This window comes from Thamnophis sirtalis, unplaced genomic scaffold (assembly GCF_051295495.1).
Source record: "Thamnophis sirtalis isolate CommonGarterSnake01/CBP01778 unplaced genomic scaffold, rThaSir2_p1.2 scaffold_2, whole genome shotgun sequence".
Lineage (NCBI taxonomy): Eukaryota > Metazoa > Chordata > Lepidosauria > Squamata > Natricidae > Thamnophis > Thamnophis sirtalis.
In genome coordinates this window covers 45663861-45687825 of record NW_028261382.1, presented here as the reverse complement: position 1 = coordinate 45687825, position 23965 = coordinate 45663861, and the positions used below count along the sequence as shown (strand labels likewise).

The window sequence follows — 23965 nt, the reverse complement described above, 5'->3', positions numbered from 1 at the left end:
AGCTCGTTCCAGAGGGTCGGAGCAGCCACAGAGAAGGCTCTCCTCTGGGTAGTCGCCAGTCGACACTGGCCGGCGGATGGAATTCGGAGGAGGCCTAATCTGTGGGATCTAATGGGTCTAGTGGAGGTAATTGGCAACAGGCGGTCTCTCAAGTACCCAGGTCCGATACCATGAAGGGCTTTATAAGTGATGACTAGCGCCTTGAAGCGTATCCGGAGACCAATAGGCAGCCAGTGCAGCTCGCGGAGGATAGGTGTTACGTGGGTGAACCGAGGTGCACCCACGATCGCTCGCGCGGCTGCATTCTGGACAAGCTGAAGTCGCTGAATGCTCTTCAAGGGCTGCCCCATGTAGAGCACGTTGCAGTAGTCCAGTCTAGAGGTCACAAGGGCGCGAGTGACTGTAGTGAGGGCCTCCCGGTTCAGGTAGGGACGCAACTGGTGCACCAGGCGAATGATGAGTTTCCATCCGTTGCTTCTTGTCTCAGGAGCTTTGGAGAATAAGTTGACTCCCCTCTTCTCACTGACAGTCCCTCAAGTAACAGGATAACCAAGCTGTAAGGGACCTTGGAGGTCTTCTAGTCCAACCCCTGCTCAAGGAGGAGGCCCTATTCCATTCCAGAGAAATAGCCGTCCAATCTTTTCATTAGAAACCTCCAGTGATGGAGCAACTACAACGTCTGGTGGTAAGCTGTTCCACTGGTTAGTTGTTCTCCATTGTTAGGAAGTTTCTCCTTAGTTCCAAGTTGCTTCTCTCCTTGATTAGTTTCCATCCCTTGCTTCTCCTGCCTTCAGGTGCTTTGGAGAATAGAACTTAGGTGCAGCCCCTCAAATATTTGAACACTGCTATCGTGTCACCCTTAGTCCTTCTTTTCATTAGACTTGTTGTTGTTAGTTGGGAAATCATGTCCGACTCATCGCAACCCCTGGACAACATTCCTCCAGGCTTCCTGTCCTCTACCATCCCCTGGAGTCCATTGAAGCTCAGGCCATCTGCTTTGATGACTCCATCCAGCCCCCTCCTTCTCTGCCGTCCCCTTCTTCTTCTTTTGCCCTCCTTCGTTCCCAGCATGAGGCTCTTCTCCAGGGAGTCCTTCTTCCTTCTCATCAGGTGGCCAAAGTCTTTGAGTTTCCTCTTCAGGATCCGGCCTTCTAAAGAGCAGCCAGGGTTGATCTCCTCTAGGACTGACCGGTTGGATGGCCTTGCAGTCCAAGGGATTCTCAGGAGATAGGTAGATAGATAGATAGATAGATAGATAGATAGATGGATGGATGGATGGATGGATGGATGGATGGATGGATGGATGGATAAAAAGTAGGTAGGTAGGATAGATAGATAGGTAGGTAGGTAGGTAGGTAGGTAGATAGATAGGAGAGAGGGAGGAGAGGGGGGAGGAGAGAGAGAGAGAGAGAGAGAGAGAGAGAGAGAGAAGAGAGAGAGAGAGAGAGAGAGAGAGAGAGAGAGAGAGAGAGAGAGAGAGAGAGAGATGTTGTTGTTGTTCGCCACAAAGTCGTGTCCGACCCATCGTGACCCCATGGACCACGTTCCTCCAGGCCTTCCTGTCCTCTCCCATCCCTCTGGAGTCCACTGAAGCTCAGGCCAACTGCTTCGATGACTCCATCCAGCCCCCTCCTTCTCTGCCGTCCCCTTCTTCTTCTTTTGCCCTCCTTCGTTCCCAGCATGAGGCTCTTCTCCAGGGAGTCCTTCTTCCTTCTCATCAGGTGGCCAAAGTCTTTGAGTTTCCTCTTCAGGATCCGGCCTTCTAAAGAGCAGCCAGGGTTGATCTCCTCTAGGACTGACCGGTTGGATGGCCTTGCAGTCCAAGGGATTCTCAGGAGATAGGTAGATAGATAGATAGATAGATAGATAGATAGATAGATAGATAGATGGATGGATGGATGGATGGATGGATGGATGGATGGATGGATGGATGGATGGATGGATGGATGGATGGATGGATGGATGGATGGATGGATAAAAAGTAGGTAGGTAGGATAGATAGATAGGTAGGTAGGTAGGTAGGTAGGTAGATAGATAGGAGAGAGGGAGGGAGAGGGGGGAGGAGAGAGAGAGAGAGAGAGAGAGAGAGAGAGAGAGAGAGAGAGAGAGAGAGAGAGAGAGAGAGAGAGAGAGAGAGAGAGAGAGAGAGAGATGTTGTTGTTGTTCGCCACAAAGTCGTGTCCGACCCATCGTGACCCCATGGACCACGTTCCTCCAGGCCTTCCTGTCCTCTACCATCCCCTGGAGTCCATTGAAGCTCAGGCCATCTGCTTTGATGACTCCATCCAGCCCCCTCCTTCTCTGCCGTCCCCTTCTTCTTCTTTTGCCCTCCTTCGTTCCCAGCATGAGGCTCTTCTCCAGGGAGTCCTTCTTCCTTCTCATCAGGTGGCCAAAGTCTTTGAGTTTCCTCTTCAGGATCCGGCCTTCTAAAGAGCAGCCAGGGTTGATCTCCTCTAGGACTGACCGGTTGGATGGCCTTGCAGTCCAAGGGATTCTCAGGAGATAGGTAGATAGATAGATAGATAGATAGATAGATGGATGGATGGATGGATGGATGGATGGATGGATGGATGGATAAAAAGTAGGTAGGTAGGATAGATAGATAGGTAGGTAGGTAGGTAGGTAGGTAGGTAGATAGATAGGAGAGAGGGAGGGAGAGGGGGGAGGGGAGAGAGAGAGAGAGAGAGAGAGAGAGAGAGAGAGAGAGAGAGAGAGAGAGAGAGAGAGAGAGAGAGAGAGAGAGAGAGAGAGAGAGAGAGAGAGATGTTGTTGTTGTTCGCCACAAAGTCGTGTCCGACCCATCGTGACCCCATGGACCACGTTCCTCCAGGCCTTCCTGTCCTCTCCCATCCTCTGGAGTCCATTGAAGCTCAGGCCGACTGCTTCGGTGACTCCATCCAGCCCCCTCCTTCTCTGCCGTCCCCTTCTTCTTCTTTTGCCCTCCATCGTTCCCAGCATGAGGCTCTTCTCCAGGGAGTCCTTCTTCCTTCTCATCAGGTGGCCAAAGTCTTTTGAGATTCCTCTTCAGGATCTGGCCTTCTAAAGAGCAGCCAGGGTTGATCTCCTCTAGGACTGACCGGTTGGATGGCCTTGCAGTCCAAGGGACTCACAGGAGATAGATAGATAGATGGATGGATGGATGGATGGATGGATGGATGGATGGATGGATAAAAAGTAGGTAGGTAGGATAGATAGATAGATAGATAGGTAGGTAGGTGAGAGGGAGGGAGAGGGGGAGGGAGAGAGAGAGAGAGAGAGAGAGAGAGAGAGGGAGAGGGAGAGAGAGAGAGAGATGTTGTTGTTGTTGTTCGTCACAAAGTCGTGTCCGACGCATCGTGATCCCATGGACAACGTTCCTCCAGGCCTTCCTGTCCTCTCCCATCCTCTGGAGTCCACTGAAGCTCAGGCCGACTGCTTCGGTGACTCCATCCAGCCACCTCCTTCTCTGCCATCCCCTTCTTCTTCTTTTGCCCTCCATCGTTCCCAGCAGGAGGCTCTTCTCCAGTTCTATTCAATTCCATTCCTACTCGAGCGGGGGTTGGTCTAGAAGACCTCTGAGGTCCCTTCCAAAACTATGACTCAACATTCTATGGGTGAGCAGCCAAATGTCTCAAACCAGATAATAAAAATGAGTCCAGTTGCAATGAGTCTGCCTTCCGGCAACTCTTATCTGGATGACTGACAGTTTTCATCGACGTTGGTTAGAGACTTTTAATTGTTAATCAATTAAACAATTGTTTAATTGTTGTTGTTGATGCTGCTGGGATCGACTTCTTTAGCCACAGCTGCAAATGTTCCAAGAACTTTTTTTTTTTTTAAAAAAGAAAAGTAGGCCGCCTGCTTTTGTGATCGAGGGCTAGAATTCACACCTCGCCTTCCTGCTGTTGCGGGTTTCCCCTCCACGCCTCCCCCAATCTTCATCTTTCTTTCCATCCTTGGTCGATACTTTCACAAGGGCCTCAGATGCAACAAGACGCACCCGCAATGTGGCTGGCCAAGCTTCCCGCTTGCTTGACTTTATGGGCGGCATGGATCTCTGCTCTTCATTCCAACTTTACCTTTCCTTCAGACCCGGGCATGGTGAGGAGACCCCCTCGTAGGGGAAGGGGATTGGGGAGGGGGGGGTTGAAAGAAGAGAGTAAAATGGCTATATATTCCAATTTTTCCCCCATCTCCCATCCCTTGCCTTTTGATAACAGCTTCATAATTGGCTATGCAGAAAATAATAGAATAATGGAAGAGTTGGAAGGGACCTTGGAGGTCTTCTAGTCCAACCCCCTGCAGGAGACCCTATTCCATTCCAGACAAATGGCTCTCCAATCTCTTCTCCAGCTCCAGTGATGGACCACCCAAAATATCTGGTTAATTGTCCTCACTGTCAGGAAATTTCTCCTTATTTGTAGAGTGGTTCTCTCCTCGATTAGTTTTCATCCATTGCTTCGTGTCCTGCCTTCAGGGGGCTTTGGAGAATAGTTTGACCCTCCCCTCTTCTTTGGGGCAGCCCCTCAAATACTGGAAGACTGCTATCCTGTCTCCCCTGGTCCTTCTTTTCTCTAGTCTAGCCAAACCCAAATTCCTGCAGCCGTTCTTCCTATGTTTTAGTCTCCAGGCCTATGCTCGTCTTAATTGCTCTTCTCTGCACTTTCCCCCCACCCCCCAAAAAAAACCTCAAGAGTTTTTTTGTAACGTGGTGACCAAAATTGGATGCCGTATTGCAAAGCATGGCTGGAAATTTCTCCTTAATTCCAGGTTGCTCCTCTCCTTGGTTAGTTTCCATCCATTGCTTCTTGTTCTGACTTCGGGTGCTTTGGAGAATAGGTTGACCCCACCCCACCCCGCATCTTTGGGGCAGCCCCTCAAATATTAGAAACCAGCTATTACCTTCCCAGCAAGCCTTCTCTTTCTTAGGCTAAACGTATTTGGTTCTTTTAATCATTCAACGTATGGTTTAGCCTCCAGCCCTCTAACGGAATAACGGAAGAACTGGAAGGGACCTTGGAGGTCTTCTAGCCCAACCCCCTGCTCAAGCACCAGACCCTATTCCATTTCAGACAAATGGCCGTCCAATCTCTTTTTAGAAACCTCCATTGATGGGGCACCCACAACTTCTGGTGGCAAGCTGTTCCACTGATGTGTGTCCAATCACATTTGGCCAATAAAGAATTCTATTCTATTCTATTCTGAATTCTATTCTATTCTCTATTCTATCTTTCCTCTTCTATTCTATTATGAATCCTATTCTATTATATTCTTTCTATTTTATTCTATTCTATCTTTCCTATTCTATTCTGAATCCTATTCTGAATCCTATTCTATTATATTCTTTCTATTTTATTCTATTTTATCTTTCCTATTCTATTCTGAATCCTATTCTGAATCCTATTCTGAATCCTATTCTGAATCCTATTCTGAATCCTATTCTATTATATTCTTTCTATTTTATTCTATTCTATCTTTCCTATTCTATTCTGAATCCTATTCTGAATCCTATTCTGAATCCTATTCTATTATATTCTTTCTATTTTATTCTATTCTATCTTTCCTATTCTATTCTGAATCCTATTCTGAATCCTATTCTGAATCCTATTCTGAATCCTATTCTATTCTATTCTATTCCATTCCATTCCATTCCATTCCATTCCATTGTTCTCCCAGGAAACTTTTCCTTAGTGTCTGGGTCTAAATCTCTCTTAAATCTCATCGATGTGCTTTTGATAAGTTATCGATCAAAATCTTTTAATTTTCTCTCCAGCTTTCTGGTGATTCTCCATATTATTGGGGGCGGAGGGGGGGAGATATGATTCCCCCCCCCAGATTGGGAAAAGGCAGGGCTGCATTTGGTAGAACGATTGTTGGGAGGGGGGGGAGCTATGGCAAATTTGCCTTCAGGGTAAACCAGCATTGCGTTTGTGGTGGGGTGGTGGGGAGGGAATCAAATGCAAAGGGAAATTTATCTTTGCAATGTTTTTATTCTGAAGTGGGTTAACTTTTTAAGGCACTGTTGTTTAATCCAGATGGAGATGACTGAGAGGTTCTGGGATTTTATGGTGAAGTTTGGCAAAACCTACCACAGCCAAGAAGGTAAGCAATCTCTATGAAGGTCTGCTCCTCCCTCTACTACACCCTGAATCGTAAAAGTAGCCCAAGGAATGGGATTCTGATGAAACGTGGAAGAGGTTGAATCTAGCCATGTTTTTAGTATGTGTGAATGCAGACTTGAGTAAGGAGAAGCGGATCTGAGACCACCAAGGTGAGGAGGTCAGCCAGATGCCCCCCGAGAGCAGCGTGTTTCTCAATCTTGGCAGCTGGAAGATGCATGGACTTCAACTCCCAGAATTCCCTAGATGAACTGCTGGCTGGGGAATTCTGGGAGTGGAAGCCCACCTTTCTTAAAGCATTCTGGCTGGGGAATTCTGGGAGTTGAGGTCCACCCATCTTAAAGCATGCTGGCTGGGGAATTCTGGGAGTGGAAGTCCACCCATCTTAAAGCATTTTGGCTGGGGAATTCTGGGAGTGGAAGCCCACCTGTCTTAAAGCATTCTGGCTGGGGAATTCTGGGAGTGGAAGCCCACCTGTCTTAAAGCATTCTGGCTGGGGAATTCTGGGAGTTGAAGTCCACCCATCTTAAAGTCTGCTGGCTGGGGAATTCTGGGAGTTGAAGTCCATCTATCTTAAAGCATCTGGCTGGGGAATTCTGGGAGTGGAAGCCCACCTTTCTTAAAGCATTCTGGCTGGGGAATTCTGGGAGTTGAGGTCCACCCATCTTAAAGCATTTTGGCTGGGGAATTCTGGGAGTGGAAGCCCACCTGTCTTAAAGCATTCTGGCTGGGGAATTCTGGGAGTTGAAGTCCACCCATCTTAAAGTCTGCTGGCTGGGGAATTCTGGGAGCTGAAGTCCACCCATCTTAAAGCATGCTGGCTGGGGAATTCTGGGAGCTGAAGCCCACCTGTCTTAAAGCATGCTAGTTGGGGAATTCTGTGGGCGGTAAATCTTCAAGCTGCCAAGATTGAAAAACCCTGTTCTAAAAATATTACACTCCAGCTGCGGTAATTTCCATCTGCCCAGCTGCCAATTTTGAAGCATTTCAGTGCACTTCAGGAGCTTAACATGAAATTATTTTGACTCTGGAGGTGTTAAACAACAGGGACACGTAAAGCATTTGGCTACAAGACTTTGCAAATCCTGCTTTCTGGAACGGTTACTTGATTTCCCAGTATAAAAATATTAAAACCAGAGTTACCCAGGAAGGAGAGAAGCAGACAAACCAGGGTCTAACATCAACTAAGCATCCGTGTTTGTAAGTGCAGTTTTCTGCTTCCTGCCCCTTTGATTTCTTCACCCTTGCTGCTGCTGTTGTTAGTTGCAATGTTGTGTGCGACCCATTGTGACCCAATGGACAATGTTCCTCCAGGCCTTCCTGTCCTCTACCCTCCTCTGGAGTCCATCGAAGCTCAGGCTGACTGCTTCAGTGACTCCATCCAGCCCCCTCCTTCTCTGCCGTCCCCTTCTTCTTCTTTTGCCCTCCATCGTTCCCAGCATGAGGCTCTTCTCCAGGGAGTCCTTCTTCCTTCTCATCAGGTGGCCAAAGCATTTGAGTTTCCTCTTCAGGATCTGGCCTTCTAAAGAGCAGTCAGGGTTGATCTCCTCTAGGACTGACCGGTTGGATGGCCTTGCAGTCCAAGGGACTCAATGCAGGAGTCTTCTCCAGCACCAGAGTTCAAAGGCCTCCATTCTTTGGCGCCCAGCCTTCCTTATGGTCCAACCTTCACAGCCCTCCATGGCAACTGGGAAAACTGTAGCCTTGACACTTGTGTTGGCAGGGTGACGTTTCTGCTTTTTCTTCACCCTAGAGGCAACTTACCGCTTCAAGGTTTTTGCACAAAACATGGAAACAAGCCAAGTTTTGCAGGACACTGAGCTGGGAACCGCACAATACGGTGTCACCCCTTTCAGCGACTTGACAGGTAAGATGGAAGGGCAATGAAATGTTTGATTAATGGGGGCGATTACTATCGGTTCAGTAGGCGTGGCTTGGTGGACGTGGTATGGCTTGGGGGCATGGCAGGGGAAGGATACTGCAAAAACTCCATTTTGCAGATGGCATTTGCCAGTTCTCTGAACTACTCAAAATTTCCCCTACCGGTTCTCCGAACTACTCAAAATCTCCGCTACCGGTTCTCTGAACTACTCAAAATTTCTTTTACCGGTTCTCTGAACTACTCAAAATCTCCGCTACCGGTTCTCTGAACTACTCAAAATCTCCGCTACCGGTTCTCTGCACTACTCAAAATTTCTCCTACCGGTTCTCTGAACTACTCAAAATCTCCGCTACCGGTTCTCTGAACTACTCAAAATTTCCCCTACTGGTTCTCTGAACTACTCAAAATCTCCGCTACCGGTTCTCTGAACTACTCAAAATTTCTCCTACTGGTTCTCAGAACTACTCAAAATCTCCGCTACCGGTTCTCTGAACTACTCAAAATTTCACCTACTAGTTCTCAGAACTACTCAAAATCTCCGCTACCGGTTTTCTGAACTACTCAAAATTTCTCCTACCGGTTCTCTGAACTACTCAAAATTTCCCCTACCGGTTCTCTGAACTACTCAAAATTTCCACTACCGGTTCTCCGGACTACTCAAAATTTTCACTACCGGTTCTCTGAACTACTCAAAATCTCTGCTACCGGTTCTCTGAACTACTCAAAATCTCCGCCACCGGTTCTCCAGGACCTCTCAGAACCTGCTGGATTTCACCCCTGCTTGGAGGCCTTCTAGTCCAACCAAGGTTCCTTTTTAGGCCTAGGATTCTATGAAGCGGCAATGGGGAAGAATGAAAGGAGGGGATATTCTCAAAGTAGCCAGCAGTCCTATTCAGTTCAACAAAGTGAAATTCGTTGGGGAAACTGCACAGCCCCGGTTTGCAAATTGGAAAGTGTTTCTGTTGACAGAGTGTGGGAGCAGAGACCCCGGGTTGGGTTCGCGGCGGGCTGGTGGTGAGCTGAGTGATCCCGTCCTGCAGAGGAAGGCGGGCCACTGTGCTGCTGTGGCAAGCAGGATGTTTAGAGATGAGCCCACCGCAGCACTCAAACTCTGCTCGAGGTCTAACCAGTTGAGTTTCAGACTTGTGGCATCCACACGACGGCTAAATCGCTCTGTAGCTTGCTCAGGTGGTTTCCAAGCCGATCAAGAGTCCCCAAGGTGCTTCCCCCCCCCCCCAAAACGCAGCTGGACTTCTTGTCCAGTTTTCTATTTTCCAAAGCACCATTAAAGGGAAAGGTTCCCTCCTAGTATGTGCTGGTCGTTCCCGACTCTAGGTGGCGGTGCTAATCTCCGTTTCAAAGCCCAAGAGCCAGCGCTGTCCGAAGACGTCTCCGTGGTCATGTGGCCGGCATGACTCAATGCCGAAGGCGCACGGAACGCTGTTCCCTTCCCACCAAAGGTGGCTCCTATTTTCCTACTTGCATTTTTTACACGTGTTTTCAAACTGCTAGGTTGGCAGAAGCCGGGACAAGTCACGGGAGCTCACTCCGTTATGCGGTGCTAGGGATTCGAACCGCCGACCTTTCTGATCGACAACCTCAGCGTCTTAGCCCCTGAGCCTTAAAGCACCATTAGGCAAGACAAAAAGAGAGAGAAGAGAGAAACAACCTAGAACGAAGGAGAAATTTCCTGACAGTGAAAACTATTGGTCGGTGGAATGTCTTCCTTGCAGAAGTTGTGGATGCTCCGTTACTGGAGGCTGTCAAGCAGAGTGTGGACAACCATTTGCCTGAAATGATATACGGGTCTCTTTCACCGCAGGGGGTTAGGCTAGAAGACCTTCAAGGTCCCTTCCAATTCTTCCGTTCTGTTATTTTCCGTACAGCCAATTGCTCCTCTTGACAGCCCAGCCTTCATTCCACGAATTTATTTCTATTTATTTTGCTCTTTTGCTGCAACCTGGATTTTGGATGCCTAGACTAATGAAAAGAAGGACTAGGGGTTTGAATATTTGAGGGGCTGCCCCAGGAAAGAGAGGAAGGTCAGCCTATTCACCAAAACTCCTGAAGGCCGGACAAGGAGCAATAGGTGGAAACTAATGAAGAGAAGCAACTTAGAACCAAGGAGAGACTTCCTAACAATTGAGAAAAAATTAACCAGTGGAACAACTTGCCTCCAGAAGTTGTGAATGCTTCATCACTGGAGGTTTCTAAGAAAAAATTAGACAGTCACCTGCCTGAAACGGCATAGGGTTTCCTGCTCGAGCAGAGGGGAACTACAAGTCCCTTCCAAGTCTGTAATTCTGTTAAACTGAACTGTAGGAAGCTGCCCTTATCTCAATGGCTGGCTATCACACAATAGCTCTTTTGTTTGGGCACAGGCAAAAGTGTTGTGTGTTTAAGCAGTGTGTTTTATTCACCCTAGTTGAAGGGATGAGCTGGGGGTGGAGAACACAACTGGGCTGGCACAAACCTCGGTGGAATACCAAGCAAAGGGTCCAAGGAAGTTGAATTCCTGGGTAATTTTGCCCCAGAGTCTCACAAGGCTATACTGCAGGATCAAAAGAATTGGCTTTTTCCTCCCCTTCTCTTTCCATACTCCTTTGTGTGTGTGTGTGTGTGTGTGAAGGTACACAACACCACCCAAGGCCAGCCAAATTATTTTGGCAGCCGAGGCTGAGAATTCCACATGGACGTCTCCCTCTTTGGAAGAGAGTAAAAATAGAAAATTAATAAAAAGAAGGAAAGCTATGCCACCCCACGCCTTCAGTGGGTCAACTTTCCCTGGTCTGTTTTGAACGGTGCGGTTTGAATTGCCAAAAGGCAGGCAGAGGGCCAACTGGGGAAGCCTTCAAGATCCATAGGTAGTCCTCGTCTTACAACGGTGCATTTATAGTGGCCGTTCAAAGTTACGTCAGAATTGGAGGGGAAAAGTGATTTAGGATCTAAAGTTGTTCAGACTTTGGGGCTTTTGGGCAAAGAGAAAGTTAGATTAACCGGGTCGCCCAATACTGCAACCTCCGACGGATGCTTCCTCCACTTGGCTCTGCACTACAACACCCCTCATCCCCCGCCCACAAAACTCAGGTTTGTTAGAGAATATTGGGATTATAAAGCCTAAGCCGCCGGCGAATAATACAAAATGTGTTTCCTTCCTTACTGCAGAAAGCGAGTTTGCGAAGAGGTTCGGCAACCCGGTTTTGCGGTCTGTGCCGGTTGGGCCGAGGGAACCGCGCCGCGGCTACTCGACGGCAACCCGATTCTGCGACTGGAGAAAAAAGGGCTTGTCCCCTGTGAAGTACCAGGTGAGCGTGGATAGAGAGAGCTGCCAACATAATCTTCTGCAAAGTGACGTTGTATTGGCTGCCGATTTCCGGTCTTCTCACCCGGTGGGGACTTTTTGATGGTGATGGACGTGACTTATAGCAATAGCAATAGCAGTTAGACTTATATACCGCTTCATAGGGCTTTCAGCCCTCTCTAAGCGGTTTACAGAGTCAGCATATTGCCCCCAACAACAATCCGGGTCCTCATTTTACCCACCTCGGAAGGATGGAAGGCTGAGTCAACATTGAGCCAGTGAGATTTGAACAGCCGAACTGCAGAACTGCAGTCAGTTGAAGTAGCCTGCAGTGCTGCATTTAGCCACTGCGCCACCTCAGCTTACGCAGAGCGTAGATTTTAGGGAAAGCCTGGATGATGTTGAAGGGGGAAGATGGATTCCTCCAGCCCGGTTGAGTGAGATTGTCTTGAACCACTGAATAAAGTCCCCGGAGTAAGGGTTGTTGTTGATGTTGTTGTTGTTTTGAAACTTTGGAAAGTTTAAGAGGGGTGGACTTCGACTCCCAGAATTCTCCATCAAGCTGATCTCTTCAAAGAATGCTGGTTAAGGGAATCCTGGGAGTGGATCCCCACTCAATTTAAAGCATGCTGGCTGGGGGATTCTGGGAGTGGAAGCCCACCCATCTTAAAGCATGCTGGCTGGGGGATTCTGGGAGTTGAAGCCCACCCATCTTAAAGCATGCTGGCTGGGGAATTCTGGGAGTGGATCCCCACCCAATTTAAAGCATGCTGGCTGGGGAATTCTGGGAGTTGAAGTCCACCCATCTTAAAGCATGCTGGCTGGGGAATTCTGGGAGTTGAAGTCCATCCGTGTTAAATTATGCTTTTCTGGGGAATTTGGGGTTTTCAATTCCACCCATCTTAAAAGAATACTGGACTAGAAGACCTCCAAGGTCCCTCCCAAGTACAGATTTGTCAGCAAAACCTAGATAATAGATAAAATGAGGAACTGAATTAGGGATGGGGCTCAATTGCATGTAGGACCCCCCGTGTTTCGATTCAGTAGTGCGGGGTGCACAGATTGTCAGTTAGGACCTCCTCGATCGTAGACTGCCTCCTCCTTACAACAACCCTGTAGGGTAGGGCCAGGATGAGCCGAGGTGGCGCAGTGGTTAGAGTGCAGTACTGCAGGCCACTTCAACTGACTGTTATCTGCAGTTCAGCGGTTCGAATCTCACCAGCTCAGGGTTGACTCAGCCTTCCATCCTTCCAAGGTGGGTGAAATGAGGACCCAGATTGTTGGGGGTGATATGCTGACTCTGTAAACCGCTTAGAGAGGGCTGAAAGCCCTATGAAGCGGTATATAAGTCTAACTGCTATTGCTATTGCTAAGGCTAGTGATGCCTTGGACTAGTTCATGCAATTCTCTTGGCAACTCTTAAGGAATGGCTTTCCTTCCTTCTGTGAATTGCGCAGGATAGTTTCCCCTCTAAATTTTAACCAGTTATAGGTGACTGAAATGGCAGTGGGAAATTTTCCTGCACTGTCAACAGCCCTGGGATACGAGAGCCGTGGTTAGAAACAAGAGGACATGGCGGGCCAGATCCTAGTTTAATGTTTCCTAACTCTCTCCTAGGGAGAGAGTTGCAGATCCTGCTGGGCTTTCGCAGCCGTCTCCAACATAGAGGCGTTGTGGAAGATTCACCGAAATGTTAACTGCAGCCTCTCGGTGCAAGGTATGTCAGATGACGGGAAGGTAAGTGAGGAAGGACGGTTTCTTAAAGAGTTTCTCAATGCCAGCCATTTTAAGACGGGTGGACTTCCAACTCCCAGAATTCCTTGCTGGCTAAGGAATTCTGGGAGTTGAAGTCCACCCCTTTTAAAGCATACTATCGGGGGGATTCTGGGAGTTGAAATCCATTCATCTTAAACCATGCTGACTGGGGGATTCTGGGAGTTGAAGTCCCATCCCTTTAAAAGCATGCTTGCTGGGGGATTCTGGGAGTTGAAGTCCACCCATCTTAAAGCATACTGGCTGGGGGATTCTGGGAGTTGAAGTCCACCCATCTTAAAGCATACTGGCTGGGGGATTCTGGGAGTTGAAGTCCATCCCTTTAAAAGCATGCTGGCTGGGGGATTCTGGGAGTTGAAGTCCACCCATCTTAAAGCATACTGGCTGGGGAATTCTGGGAGTTGAAGTCCACCATCTTAAAGCATACTGGCTGGGGGACTCTGGGAGTTGAAGTCCATCCCTTTAAAAGCATGCTGGCTGGGGGATTCTGGGAGTTGAAGTCCATCCCTTTAAAAGCATACTGGCTGGGGGATTCTGGGAGTTGAAGTCCATCCCTTTAAAAGCATGCTGGCTGGGGGATTCTGGGAGTTGAAGTCCACCATCTTAAAGCATACTGGCTGGGGGACTCTGGGAGTTGAAGTCCATCCCTTTAAAAGCATGCTGGCTGGGGGACTCTGGGAGTTGAGGTCCATCCCTTTAAAAGCATGCTGGCTGGGGGATTCTGGGAGTTGAAGTCCACCATCTTAAAGCATACTGGCTGGGGGACTCTGGGAGTTGAAATCCATCCCTTTTAAAGCATGCTGGCTGGGGGATTCTGGGAGTTGAAGTCCATCCCTTTTAAAGCATGCTGGCTGGGGGATTCTGGGAATTGAAGTCCATTCCTTTTAAAGCATGCTGGCTGGGGGATTCTGGGAGTTGAAGTCCACCATCTTAAAGCATGCCGGCTGGGGGATTCTGGGAGTTGAAGTTCATCCCTTTAAAAGCATGCTGGCTGGGGGATTCTGGGAGTTGAAGTCCATCCCTTTTAAAGCATGCTGGCTGGGGGATTCTGGGAGTTGACGTCCATCTATCCTAAAGCATGCTGGCTGGGGGATTCTGGGAGTTGAAGTCCATCCCTTTTAAAGCACGCTGGCTGGGGGATTGTGGGAGATGAAGCCCATCCATCTTAAAATTGCTGGGATTGAGAAAGTCTGGGTAGTTCCCTCAAAGGTGAAGAACTCGGATTGGGAAGTGGGGACGGGACGGGTGACAGCGAGAGCTGACTAATTCGGGAACTGGGGGGAAGGCAAGCGTCTTCCATCACTGTCCGACTGTAGTCTTCTTCAAAAATAATCTTTTCCCTCTCTGTCTCTTTCGCCCTAGAACTCATCGACTGCACATACCCATCCAGAGGAGGCTGCCTCGGGGGCTATGTCTGGAACGCCCTCCAGTACGTCTTCAACAAAAGTATGTGGACATCCCTGTTCAGTTGCAGCATTTCTGTTGTGCAGCATTGCACAATTTTCATTGTAGCATTTATGTGAGTTCACACAACTGTTCCCCGCCCCCATTGGAGTCTGGGCTGTGATGGCTCAACCCATGTTGGAGCCTCGCAACAACCCCGTAAGGTGGGCTCTGTGCAAACAGGTGAGTGAGTTGAACAGCGGGGGCAGAGATAACAGGAAGGCAGGGTTGGAAGGGACCTCTGAGGTCTTCTAGTGCAACCCCCAGCTCGAGCAGGGAACGTCCAGTGATGGAGCACCCACAACTTCTAGTGGCAAGCTGTTCCACCGGTTAATTGTTCTCCCTGTCAGGGAATTCCTCCTTAGTTGTAGGTTGCTTCTCTCCTTGGTTAGTTTCCATCCGTTGCTTCTTGTCCTGCCTTCAGATGCTTTGGAATTACAAAACAAGGGAGTTGGAAGGGACCACGGAGGTCCTCTAGTCCAGCCCACTACTCAAGCAATAAATCCTATACCATTCCAGACAAATGACTGTCCAATCTCTTCTTCACAACCTACAGTGATGGGGCACCCGCAACTTTGGGAGGCAAATTGTTCCACAGATTAATTGTTCTCCCCATCAGGAAATGTCTCCTTAGTTTCAGGTTGCTTCTCTCCTTGATGAGTTTCCATCCATTATTCCTTATCTGCCCTTCAGTTCTTTGGAAAATAGGTTGACTCCCTCTTCTTGGGGGCATCCCTTCAAATATTGAATTTCCGCTCTCAAGTCACCCCTGGTCCTTCTTTTCATTAAAATAAAAAGGTAAAGGTTTCACTTGCACATCTGTGCTAGTCGTTCCCAACTCTAGGGGGCGCTGCTCATCTCTGTTTCAAAGCCGAAGAGCCAGCGCTGTCCAAAGACGTCTCCGGGGTCATGTGGCTGGCATGACTTAACGCCGAAGGCGCACGGAACGCTGTTCCCTTCCCACCAAAGGTGGTTCCTATTTGTCTACTTGCATTTTTTACCTGGTTTCGAACTGCTAGGTTGGCAGAAGCTGGAACAAGTCATGGGAGCTCACGCCATTACCTGACGCTAGGGGTTCGAACCACTGACCTTTCTGATTGACAAGCTCAGTGTCTTAGCCCCTGAGCCACCGGGTCCCTTCTTTGTGGCATCCTCTCAAATATTGAACCCGCTTTCAAGTCACCCCTTGTCCTTCTTCTCATTAAAATTGATAGAGCCGAGGTGGCGCAGTGGTTAGGGTGTAGTACTGCAGGCCACTTCAGCTGACTGTTATCTGCAGTTCAGCGGTTCTAATCTCCCCGGCTCAAGGTTGACTCAGCCTTCCATCCTTCCGAGGTGGGTGAAATGAGGACCCAGACTGTTGTTGGGGGTGATATGCTGACTCTGTAAACCGCTTAGAGAGGGCTGAAAGCCCTATGAAGCGGTATATAAGTCTAACTGCTATTGCTATTGCTACTAAAATAGACCCACCCAATTCCTGCAGCGATTTTCGTATTGGTTATTTGATGAGCATCTCGGCTTCGTATGCTGAAAGCTGAAATCTCAGTTTGGTTAGCGAGTTATCTGCCTGGACGTTAAATGTTTCAAGGCAGTAATAAATTGAGCAAGGAAATTCGAGGAGAGGAGGAAACGGAGGACTGTTTAGTTTTGGGAAAAATGGCATAAGTGGTTAGATGTTAGAAACAGGAAATAAGAATTTGGGAAAGGTGATTTGTATTATAGAAGAATTAGGAAACCGTGATAAGAAAGTAGGGAAAGTAGGATTGACAAAAGTGGAAAAAGGTATATAAAAGAAGAAGAGTAACAATGATTGTAACAAACATTCAGCAAAAGAGTAATAGCAGTAATAGCAATAGCAGTAGACTTATATACCGCTTCATAGGCCTTTCAGGCCTCTCTAAGCGGTTTACAGAGAGTCAGCATATTGCCCCCAACAATCTGGGTCCTCATTTTACCCACCTCGGAAGGATGGAAGGCTGAGTCAACCCTGAGCCGGTGAGATTTGAACCGCTGACCTGCTGATCTAGCAGTAGCCTGCAGTGCTGCATTTAACCACTGCGCCACCTTGGCTCTGTAATAAATAAAAGGATCAGAAGTGTAAAATTAGAATGCTTTCAGAGGGAAGTAATATTTGTAAAGATGCACCGATAGATATCTCCTGTAAGAACCAACGTGTAATTCCGGTGTTGTTCGTAAGTTTTGTGTATGTTTTTGTCAATGTGTTTAAAACTAAAAACAAATTTTAAAAGTTTCAAGGCAGTTATTGAACTGCCAACGTTAGGGAAATTCCAAAATAATAACAGAAAGAAACCTTTTTTTTAAAAAGTCTTTTTTTTAATCTACCTCTTTTGTAAAGCATCCTTGGTTCCCCCCCCTCCACACACACAGGTGGATTGTCATCGGACACCCTTTACCCCTACATCGGAAAAAACCAGCACTGCCAGAAACACAGGGGGAGAAAACTAACCAAGATTGATGGTTATAGTGTACTTCCAAGAGACGAGAAGTGTAAGTCTTTGGCCAGGGTTGAGACGTCTGAATTCTAAGGCTCTGGAGGCCCCGGAAAAAAATTAGGTTTACTCAAGATTTTAAAAAAGTGTAGAGTTTTTTTTTCCTTTTGCAGATGGAAAAACGGGAGTGAAAATAAAAACATTTATATGCAAGCAGACAGTCTCTTTTACATGTTCAACCTATTTAAATGTGGGGGGTGCATTTATATGCTGTTCCCCCCCCCCCAAAAAAAACCCATTGGGGCTTTAATGACAGGTAATCATTGTCTTACAACCATTGTGGTACTCTGGCCTAGAGGTGGCGCTCTCGCCTCACAATCAAGGAGGCTGTTGAGTTCGATCCAAGGTAGAGGCAGATATTTCTCTCTCTGGCCACACACGAGAATATATCTGCAGAAGAAAACTCTGCATCGGCAACAGGGAGGGCATCGGGCCATTCAAACCCTTTGCTAGCTCTAATTCAGTTGCCAGGGGACTCCACCCTGCCAGGGATTATGGGGTCGCTAAGCGACTATGGTGATTGTCTTACAACCATTCCTTTAGTGACTGTTGAGTTACAATGGTACTGAAAACAGAGGCTTGCAAACAATCCTCACATTTACAACTGTCGTAGGATTCCCATGGTCATGTGATCAAAGTTTGGGCATTTATTTATAACCGTGGCAGTGTCCTGGGATCATGTGATCACCATTTGGGATCTTCCCAGCGGGCCTCTGCAAAGTTAATGGAGGGGGGGGGAGAAGCCCGATTCGCTTAACAACTGCGTGATTCACTTAACAACCCTGTTGATTTGCTACACCACCTCGACAAAGGGGTAAAATGTGGTGTGACTCACTTCACTTCCGCCTTGCTCGTCAATGACAACGGCAGTGGTCGTAAGTCGTGGTCTACCTGGACCAAAATTTATGTTGCAAAGTGAGACCTTTGTCAAGTGGATTTTGCCCCATTTTACGACCTTCCTTATCCGCCGTTGTTAAGTGAATCTTTGCAGTTGTTGAGCGAACCTGGCTTCCCCGTCGACTTTGCTTTGTCAGGTTGCAAAAAGGGATCACATGACCCTTCCGGGACTCTAATCACATGACTGGGTGGACACTGCGACGGTCGCAAGTGTGAAAAACGGCCCCAAGTCACTATTTTCAGCACTGTTGTAACTTTGAATGGTCACTAAACATGCTGTTTTAAGTCCGGGACAACCCGTATTCGGGAGGGGAAATGAATTTCGTTCCCAAATCCTGATTTTTGCACTCCCATGTTAATTTGTGATGCTTTTCTCCCAGACATCGCCAGTATTGTGGCCACCCAGGGTCCTGTGACAGCTCTGATGAACCAAAAAATCATCCAGGTGAGAATCAGGTAACATTTTGGAGTGGAAAAGAGGCGAAAGGAACAGTTTTGTTAGGTGTCATCCTTCCCAATTCGTTGGCTGGGTACTTTTGTGGCTGAATTTCCCCAGCTCTCTAACCTGGCTTAATTTGAGCTCGGCTTAGCTCCTGTACATGCTGGGACGTGGTGGCTCAGGGGCTAAGACGCTGAGCTTGTCATTCAGAAAGGTCGGCAGCTCAGCGGTTCGAATCCCTAACGGAGTGAGCTCCCGTGACTTCTCCCGGCTTCTGCTAATCTAGCAGTTCGAAAGCGCATAAAAAACGCAAGTAGAAAAATAGGAGCCACCTTTGGTGGGAAGGGAACAGTGTTCCGTGCGCCTTCGGCGTTGAGTCATGACCACGGAGACATCTTCGGACAGTGCTGGATCTTCAGCTTTGAAACAGAGATGAGCAGCGCCCCCTAGAGTCAGGAACGGCTAGCACAGCTGTACGAGGGGAAGCTTTACCTTTACAGCTCCGGTACAGCTAGTCCTCGACTTTGTTCATTTAGTGACCGATAAAAATGGCACTGAAAAAAAGTGACTTGAGATCATTTCACACTTACGACCATCGCAGCATCCCTGTGGTTAGGTGATTAAGACTCAGACGCTTGGCCACTGACTCAGATTTATGACGGTTACAGCGTGCCGGGGTCACGTGATTCCCTTTTGGAGACCTTTTGACGAGCAGTCAAAGGGGACGCCAGATTCGCTTAACAACCGTGTGACTGAGTTAACAATCCCTTAAACATCGGTGGCGAGAACGGTCTAATTCCAGAAAGGAGAAGCAGAGACCCAGAGAGGTAACCGGGATTTAAAGGTATTCTATCTATGGTTAATCATGGTCTGTTTCGATTCTCTCCATGGGGCAGCATTACCAAAAAGGCATCATCCAGAGGTCCAAGGTGAGCTGCGACCCCAACTGGCTTGACCACGCAGTCCTTATTGTTGGTTTCGGTGAAGGTAAGCTGTGTTTTCTTGGTTGTTGGGGTCCAAGGGATCTGGCTGTTGTGGCCCGCCAATGGCTAGCGGAGCTGGCAGCCGATTCGGACAGTGAGGAGGGTTGGGGAGGAACCTGGGCCAGTCCTGGAGTCTGGGGAAGGCTCTGAGGAGGGCTCTGTGTCGGAGGCAGAGAGGGGGCCAGGGCCGTCTGACAGTTATCAGCTGCCTACGGAGTCAGACATCAGTGAGGCAGAAGAACAGCTGGAGCCTGTTCCCAGTGTGCGCATGCGCAGAGTTGCCAGACAAAGGGAACAGATAAGAACAGGGATCGACTTGGGAATAAGGCCACAGGTGGATGATGAATGGCCCCTCCCAGACGGAATAAAAGAGGAGCGAAAGGGGAGTGGAGTTTGCAGGAGACCATTAGTTTGCTTCATTGGTTCGTGACTCTCCCAGACTCCTGGCCAAGTTCTGCAGAGATCGGCCTGGCAGCTCTCCAAGCCAGAGAAGGTCTGTGACCATAAATCCTCCCTGGAAAGACTTTGCTGGATGGGAAGGAGCAGAATTCAAAGTCAATTAATAAAAGGGGTTTTTGTCGGGACAAGGAGTCAGAACACTGGTTTGATTCTCCATTCAGCATCCCACCAGTTTTGAGATGGGACATCACAACACCCATTTGAAGGTGGTTGGGTTGTCTTGATGAACCCCAAAACCATTCAGCTGAGAACAGGGGGGAGGGGAGAATTCTGGGGGACACGTAGCTCACTCCGTTACGCGGCGTTAGGGATTCAAACTGACAAACTGCTGACCTTTCTGATTGACCAGCTCAGCGCCTTAGCATAAAACATGGGGGCTTCTTGATAGGTGGAAGAAGGAAACTAGCATCCATGACCGAGTTGTTGTGGTTTATGGCGTGCCTTTTTGGTTGCAGGCAAAATCCGACGCGGCACCTGGAGCGGATCATACTGGATTATCCAGAACTCCTGGGGAACACACTGGGGAGAAGAGGTGGGTTGAGTTCTACTGATTGGTGGGAAAAAGAGAATGGAAGTGCCTCTTTGGCCAAGAGGAGATGAACAGAGTTGGAAGCAACCTTGTAGGTCATCTAGTCCAACCCCCCGCCCATGTAGGAGACCCTACTACACCGTTTCTGACAAATGGCAGTCCAATCTCTTAAGGTAAGGTATACCAGGCTAGAAACCAGGAGACAGGGAGTTCTAGTCCTGCCTTAGCAATGAAACCTGACTGGGTGATTTCGGGCCGATTACCAGGAGATGGTGAGTTCTAGTCCCACCTTATGGGGCTGGAACTCATGAAAGCCAGCTGGGTGACTTTGGTCCAATCACTGGGGTGATGGGGAGTTCTAGTCCTGCCTTAGCAATGTAAGTTGACTGGGTGACTTCAGGCCAATCACCAGGAGATGGTGAGTTCTAGTCCCGCCTTACGCATGAAAGCCAGCTGGGTGACTTTGGCCCAGTCACCAGGAGACGGGGAGTTCTAGTCCTGTCTTAGCAATGAAAGCTGACTGGGTGATTTCGGGCCAATTACCAGGAGATGGTGAGTTCTAGTCCCACCTTACCCATGAAAGCCAGCTGGGTGTCTTTGGCCTAGTCACCAGGAGACGGGGAGTTCTAGTCCTGTCTTAGCAATGAAAGCCGACTGGGTGATTTCGGGCCAATCACCAGTAGATGGTGAGTTCTAGTCCCATCTTATACATGAAAGCCAGCTGGGTGACTTTGGCCTAGTCACCAGGAGACAGGGAGTTCTAGTCCTGCCTTAGGCATGAAAGTTGGCTGGATTAACTTGGATAAATTGGGGAAGTGGGTTAGGTCAACCAAAATGCAATTCAGGGGCAGGGAAAGCATCATCATTGACATAAATTGATGTACATGCAGTAGAAACTAAACAATGAGGACAATTAACCAGTGGAACAACTTGCCACCAGAAGTTGTGGGTGCTCCAATATTGGAGGCTTCTAAGAAGAGATTGGACAGCCACTGTACCTGAAATGGTCCAGGGTCTCCTGCTTGAGCAGGGGGCTGGACTAGAAGCACCTCCAGGTCCCTTCCAGCTCTATTCTGATTGATAATTGATTGATTAGCTGTATTGCTTAGGGATATCGAACTGAACTCTTTCTATTTTCTGTTAGGGCTATTTTCGGATGGATAAAGGCTCCAACACCTGTGGGATTGCCCAGTATGTCACAACAGCCACCGTCAAAGATTTGGCAGGAAAGAAGCCGGTTATTTGTCCGAGATGATGCTATGCGTGCATTTGCCTGTCTTTCAGACAACAGCTCTGGAGCACTCAGTCCTATTAATTTTCAAGCTTTTGCAATCTGGAGCCTTCCGAAGGTTGGCGGCCTGCAGCATTTGATTGTCCTCCGAGTGATTCGGTTTCTTTCAAACGCAGTGTTTCTCGAATTTTTCTTCATTTTTAAGAGCAACCGATGAGTAGTGTAACTTTTTAGAATTGCCAAGTGCAACAACTGGGGGGGATGACGGACCGAATCCCCAGTTTTGGTGCAAAATCCTTTTGTGTAGAAAAACCCGCTATTTTTCTCTCTGCGTGTGTATGCGGATGTGAAGTTGGGGGGATATGGAGGAAAGGAATATATGAATGGGAACGGAATAAAATGCATGGACAGAATATGTTATCTATCTTCTTCTATCTTATTTATTATTTATTTATTTTATATGTATGTATATTCCGACATAACTCTGGAACGCCTTGAGCAATTCCAAACAAACTTAGTACACAGATCTGACTTACCCTCTTGAAACAAATACTGGGGGGTGGGGTGGGGTAAGACACCCCTACGGGGTTTGTGTGTCTTTGTCTATGTGTTCCAATATAACTCTGGAACGCCTGGCCCGTTAAGGAGAGCGTCCCAGAGCAGCAATTGTTTGTGATCTCATGGGAGGCAGAACCTGGGCCGTTAAGGAGAGAGTGTGTGGCATCCTAGAGCGGCAATTGTTTGTGATGTCAGTTCCTTCACATATTACTCTGGAAAGCCAGCTGTGATGTTCACCTTCTGGTGGACCAATTGTGAAGTGCCTATGGATTTGGGGCAAGATGCCAGGGCAGGAAAGCGGAGTGCATGGGAGGGGGAAAGGAGAGGGCGGGGATGATGGGCATGGGAGTAGGGGGAAGAAAGCCCCCTCTCAATGGCTCCCTGTCAGACAAATGCTTCCGGGCAAAGTGCCAGGATCGTAGACAGGGAGGGAAAGAGGAGTGCATGGGAGGGGGAAAGGGAGAGGGCAGGGATGATGGGCATGGGAGTGGGGAGGCCTCTGTCAGACAAACCCTTCGACGTCTATAAATACCTAGGCAACGCCGGGACATCAGCTAGTATCAAAATAAAGAAAGGAGATGCTGAAAATACAGTGAACACTGCTAATAATCTTCATACGGAATGAATAAAAAAAAAGGATTCTCATCAAAACCACCATGTATTTTCTCCCCTCTCCCACAATGCTGGAATCAAAACCGTCTTTCATTCGAGATGAGCCATTAACAAAACCAAAAATCCCCCTCCCCACATTTGTTCCCCTCTTCATTTTCTTCCCACCCCTTTTTGGCTCAGAAAGGAAGATATTTGGCTTTTCGGCTCTCGCATTTTATATTACGATTAGATGCGCGGGGATGTGTTTTTTTTCACACCTCCAAAGCCACACGGTCTTTCGAGTTTGTGTATCTTCATTTCTTTGGGGGTTTTGGTTTTTTTTCAGAGTTTCACTTCGTTTCCGCTGTGCGCCCGAACTCAAGTGTGTGGTTGGTTAATTTGATGTGGCATCCCCGTGTTTCTTTAACTTGTACATGTTCAAACCTCAACACATACACAGTTGAGGGAGGGGGGAAAATCAAGAATATATATATATATATATTGTACAGAGACCGAATGTTCCCACATCTGAGACTGCCCAGGCCTGTACAATATGATCAAGAGACAGCATTTTATCCACCTAAATTAATCAGAAATGAAAAGCTATTCTTAGGCTTAGATAAAGGTAAAGGTTCCCCTTGAACATATGTGCTAGTCGTTCCCGACTCTAGGGGGTGATGCTCATCTCCATTTCGAAGCCAAAGAGCCAGCGCTATCTGACGATGTCTCCGTGGTCATGTGGATGGCATGACTCAACGCCAATGGAACGCAGTTCCCTTCCCACCAAAGGTGGTTCCTATTTTTTTACTTGCATTTTTACCTGCTTTAGAACTGCTAAGATTGACAAGGAACGGGAGCTCAGGCCATTACGTGGCGCTAGGGATTTGAACAGCCAACCTTTCCGATTGACAAGCTCAGCCGCTGAGCCACTGCGTCTCAATTTCTTACGCTTATCCAGTGCAAAAAAAGAGCAGTGTAAAAAAAATAATGGCTGTATTCCCACAACTCTTAAGATCTTGCAGGGAGCTAACAGGTGTGTTAATTTAAGAGTCAGTGAATTTTAATTGGTTTAGGGCCGAGGTTAGGTCTTGCAAACACCGTCTGTGGTTGTGCTCCACTTAGAAACTGCAGGAAGCAAAGCTGAACAGAACAGAACAGAACAGAAGAGCAGAGTTAGAAGAGGGGATCCTGTAGCTGCTCAAGTTGTGATTTTACCTACAGTGGTAAAGATGGAGCCAAGATTTTCACAGGCTTCTTTTTGCTTTTTAGAG

At 48.0% G+C, this 23965-nt stretch overlaps 1 protein-coding gene across 1 annotated transcript; it reads left to right on the top strand.

Moving 5' to 3' along the window:
• The first annotated feature begins 3964 nt into the window (after positions 1-3964).
• Positions 3965-21958, top strand: CTSW (cathepsin W). Its single transcript, XM_087705288.1, has 11 exons — positions 3965-4080; positions 6015-6081; positions 7852-7965; positions 11146-11285; positions 12899-12998; positions 14417-14500; positions 16886-17005; positions 18285-18349; positions 19240-19330; positions 20241-20317; positions 21459-21958. The coding sequence occupies exons 1-11, from the start codon at positions 3985-3987 to the stop codon at positions 21567-21569; spliced, it is 1065 nt and encodes a 354-aa protein (XP_087561414.1). The 5' UTR covers positions 3965-3984; the 3' UTR covers positions 21570-21958.
• The last annotated feature ends 2007 nt before the right edge of the window (positions 21959-23965 follow it).